The sequence below is a fragment of the Montipora foliosa genome, chromosome 10 (assembly GCF_036669935.1).
Source record: "Montipora foliosa isolate CH-2021 chromosome 10, ASM3666993v2, whole genome shotgun sequence".
Classification (NCBI taxonomy): domain Eukaryota; kingdom Metazoa; phylum Cnidaria; class Anthozoa; order Scleractinia; family Acroporidae; genus Montipora; species Montipora foliosa.
In genome coordinates, this window is record NC_090878.1 from 6,631,862 (window position 1) to 6,636,861 (window position 5,000).

A 5,000-nucleotide genomic window follows, 5' to 3' on the forward strand; every position below is an offset into this window, starting at 1 on the left:
GTGTTACGAAAGGAAAACAGGTCACCCTCTCATAGATTGATTAAGTCCTGAATTTTTCAGGCTTCTGTAAATTGTGTTCATAACTGCGAGGATCATAGCTGCACTTGAAAGTGTTTACATTTACTTAAAATGTGCCATATAAAGGGATTAAAATTGTCTATCAACAAGTTAAACGAGACAAAATTCCTTAAAGATTCTTCTATTTTCAATACGCTCCACGAGTGTTCGTGAGCCTATAACGTTTCGTTGCATAGCCTTGATTTTAGCAAGGATCCCATTCAGTTAATTATGGACATTTGAAGACTAAGCATGCCTCAATCTTGCCTTTGGTGTATGAATTTCTTTCCTTGTTGACTGTCCAGAGGTATTGATTATTATTTAAAACCAAGGGAGTATGAAGGTAAGAGAAGTAATCCTTCATATTGGCCCTATTCCCATCGTAATCCCTCGTAAGTTATTTTTAGATCTCCTGCGAGATCCGGTATTACCGCGAGAGTTAATTGATAGCCAATCAGATGTCCCCATTTTCGCGAACGATGCGAATCATTGGGTGGGAATTCGCTCAGCTGTCAACATTGGTACAAATGGGGACATACAATTGGCTATCAAGTAACTCTCGTGGGAATACCGGATCTCGCAGGAGATCTAAAAATAACTTAAGAGGGATTACGATGGGAATAGGGCCAATATGAGGGATTACTTCTCTTACCTTCATACTCTCTTGTTAAAACAGAACTATGGATATCAGATTTCCAGCATTTTCATTGGCTCTCCGGACACAGGCTATCAGTTCATATATCTGCTGTACCTAATATGGTCAACGAACGCGTCAGCCATAAAGCGAGCTGAAAACATTTTTGCAGATGTGAGAAAAAATGGCCGACAAAAGCCGTTTTGGACCGGAATTGACCGGTAAATCAACATGGAAGAGTTCTTGGTCCTGGAATTTATAAGAAAACAATTATTCTACTCGGGCTTGCTGGATGTAAAATGATTATAACCAACTCGACGCTGCCAGCTATCCGTTCGTATCCAGCGCGCCGTGGTAGAATAATTGGACAGCAAAACTATTCCCTTTTAACATGAAAATTTCAAAGCACATTCCGAAGCCTTTTTCAGAAATGGTAATGAAATATAAAAACCGGCACGTGTGGAAATAGCATATGCAGATCGCGCAGTTTAAGTGTGTTGTAAAGTAAACATGCATGCACACACAGACCAAAGTTTATTTATGGTGTACTTTAACAAAACGTGTCGTTACAGTTGATTCGAGCAATGAAAGGACCATGCCAATTCCAAAAGTTGAGCATACCTAATTAACGAATAAGTTTCCAAGGCATGCCACATTGAACGCTGTCAACTTTTTTCCTGAAATAGCCTTACATGTTTCTGACCAAAAAAGCGTCAGACGTCCTGGTGACCCGAACACATTTTTCGTTAGTGTTATCGATTTCTCGAGTATATTGTAAACGAAAGAAAAAATGATGCGAGTGCTTCTAATTACACGAGTCAAGCGTATGACTTCTTCATGTTCTATGACGAAGCTACAGGGGATTATAGGGTAGCCCTACCTAACTCTTTCAAACATTTTCCTTTGATTCGTTAAAAAAAACACGACTGTTCATCACATAAATGAAAACAAAGAATTCAAGGACGAGCAGGAGTAATGGAATTTAGGTGTTGTCTAGAACGAAAGTTTTGAATTTTCGTTTCAATTTTTCTGCATGCTTTGGACCTTCTTTTCCAACTTGCCCAAATTTTTAATTTGCTTTTCTGTTGCTTTTGGGTTAATTAAAACTTGTTCCATCAAACAAAACAAAACTCTTACGAGGGCTTATTATAACCTTACTCGCTTAAAGAACAAATTCAAACTAAAAGTTTACACAAGCTTAAACGGTTTGATTACTGTCTGACTTCGCCTTTGGATACTAAAAGTGATATTACAACACCTACTCAATACTCTTAAAAGTTTTGTTCACTTGGTGAGTACAAGAGAGATACCGTCATTCATAAATTCGTAATAAAAAATATTCACATTTTCTTTACACAAAGAAAAAATTCTTCAAAGTATACTTGCAAAACGTGTCACTGGCTCTGGGCGTTACTTGTAATGACTTCAAAGCGTTACTTGCTGGACTAACCCCTACTTGACGTAAGACGCCTTGAATGAAAATAAAGATTTCTTTTTGTACACGTTTTCGAAGAAAAACAATAAAAAGAAAGAAGTAAGTATATTGTTTTTTACAGCCTTGGCGCGTGAACTGTGAGTGTTAATATAGAGGATAATTTGAAAGGAGACCTGTATAGAATACCACTGACAGTGACCCAGGTAAAAAGTAAATTTGACATTTTTTAGGTGAAATGACTCATAGAAGTTAATCTTGCCTTTATGAAAGCGGACAGGTTTAAATTTAAAAAAAAGGAAATTCATTCAGTAGTTCTCTTCTTTTTACGATGGAGCTGGATTAACTCATGAGATGTGTTCGTTTTATGTGATATATTGATATCTGTTTGTCTTAAAGTTCCGGAGTGACATCAACCACTTTTTTTCAATGGAAGGCCCTATTCTCAGACCTGTTTCTATTTTTTGCCACCGATCTCATAGCAATTCAAAGCTCACTTCGGCTAACATTGAAAAACTGCTTCTTGTACGATTCAACTTCGCAAGCCTCAGTTACCTAACAAACGGCGTTGGAGACCTCATTCCTCCAGGCTAACGCGCTTGCGCTGTAGGGAATCCAAACCAGAGTTCAAGAGTGTTAGTTTTCGGTACCGAGAGCCAGCCAATAGACCAGATTAAAAATCGCAAAGCAAGCTGGGAACATGTAACGACAGCACTTGTTGGTTGTCACGCTGAGATCGTTTTTTTCGTTGTTAGCGTACTGAATACAAGCGGCGCAGCACGTGTGCAGACTACAACGTGACGTGTCTTCAGCTTTGTTCTCTTGATACGTGACAAGGTGAACATGGCCATTCGCATCTGCTACGTAGTTTGGCTTGAAACCGTGTTTACACTGGAAAACTATATTGGTATTTTGTGGCTGAAAAAAGGAATTAACGATCAAGCATCCTTTAGTTTTTACCCATAATGTTATCTTATTACGTTTGTTAACTGAAATATATTCTCAATCGTCTATTATTTCTTAGAGTAGACCACGCTAACCAAAACCTTGTCTTGGCCTTCTCGTCAATTATGAGTAAGGCACAAACAATTTGTGCCAAAAGTGTTACAGCTTATGGAAGAGTGGGGGAGGGGAGGGGTGGGGGAGGGGGTAGGAGAAGGGGTAGGGGTAGGGGTACGCAAGTTTGGTAGTCCCCTCGAACAAATGAGTTCCGGGTTGAGTTTGTTGTTTCCCTACTCTGCTCCAAGAGGTTTTTTCCGGGTACTCTGGTCGATGTTTCCCTCCGCTTAGCAGGTCAGATATTATAATGAAAATATAAACTTGATACAGGAGCCCATCTGGAGCGTGCAACTTCCATACAGCGTCTGTGAAACGGCGTTTTCACAAGTAGGTTTATTTTTTGACTAGCCCTTCCCGCGAATTAGGTCAAAAAACAAAGGCAGTTCCGGTTCGGTGACCCTATGATGTCAGCTTAATTTCTTGTAATTGGTCATCGGGCTCCTGTGCGAGTCTCATTCGCGGGAAATTCAATCTAAAAATAAATCGGTCTGTGAAAACGCCGTTACACGAACACAGTAGAGTTGTAGGCTCCGGGTCATGGGTTCCTGCTTGATACCAATGGGCCAGCAAATTTGTAATTCTGATAGAAGTAGACATATGGTTATGTCAATTAGAGCTTCGTGACTGCAGGGAACCAAATAATAAAAATAAAAATAAAAATAAATTAATAATAATAATAATAATCTATTTATCTTAATCAGCTGGTATCAGTTGTTGTCCAGCAATCTGTTAACTTTGGCTTCACAGGTAGCGTATTACAATGGTTCAGGTCATTTCTCACAGAACGTACACAATCAGTTATTATTGGCGATGCAACTGACCTTCTCCTCGGGATCTCTTTTGTCCAGGTTTGACCCTAATTAGATGCACGCCCAATTTTGACATCCAACACGAAGTGTCCCTTTAAGTCTAAGCATTTGCTACCTATTTTCAACAACAAGGTAAGGGTAAAGGTTAGCATTATTTTTAGCTTTGGGTAAATGCAGCATTTAATCTTTACTTAAAGAGCAGCATTTGGGAGACACTTTGTGACGTAAATTGTCTGTATTCCGAGACACGAGTGATGTCCAAGTTGGCGAGAAGAGCAAGTGGACACTTCGTGACGCTTATTGAAATTCGCTTGCATCTATTTAGGGTCAAACCTGTGGCCTGTTTCCCAAAAGTCCCGAATGTTTTCGGGCCTATTTCAAGGGTGCCACAATTCCCTTTATATCTTCGCAACGCCGAGATTCGAAGCCATCAAATTTCGCAATCCTCTTAGTTTTTCTTACATTTAAAACATGTTAAAGAATCAGGTTTTCACATTAAGCAGATTGCAGTTTGACGACTGGCTTTTCGGGCCCGAAAAGTTCTCTGGACTTTCGAAAAACAGGCCCCTGGACATATGTGGGAAACCTTGAATACGGTGTGCCCCAAGGGTCGAGCCTTGGACCGCTACTCTTCACTCTATACATGGCTCCACTTCAGGATGTCATCTTGAGATATGACTTAAACTATATGTTTTACGCTGATAATACGCAAATATACCTTGCTGTAAACCCTAACAACCCGTCCACCGAGCAAGAAAACTTCAACGCTGCGTGAACGATGTTATCAAGTGGAACACTAATAATTTTCTACTGAGTAACCCTAGCAAGACAGAAGTAATTCACTTGACCTCTCGCTTCAATAAAAAACACATCTCTCCTCTTCACTTTTCAGTTGCTGGAACCACTATAAACGTTTTTGACCATGCAAAGTATGTAATCTCGGAGTAGACGTAACTGATTAGAGTGTAATGTGAAGTGCTAGGTATCTACCCCATATGAACCATGTGAG

General features: G+C 39.7%; 1 protein-coding gene across 1 annotated transcript in view; it reads right to left on the reverse strand.

The window, feature by feature from the left end:
- Positions 1-2,308: 2,308 nt before the first annotated feature.
- LOC137973938 (gamma-aminobutyric acid receptor subunit rho-1-like) overlaps positions 2,309-5,000 on the reverse strand; it is a 10,806-nt gene continuing 8,114 nt past the window's right edge. Inside the window, exon 8 of the mRNA XM_068820845.1 lies at positions 2,309-3,041. Coding sequence (XP_068676946.1) covers positions 2,760-3,041 — 282 coding nt within the window. The 3' untranslated portion in view covers positions 2,309-2,759. The remainder of the gene's footprint in view (positions 3,042-5,000) is intronic.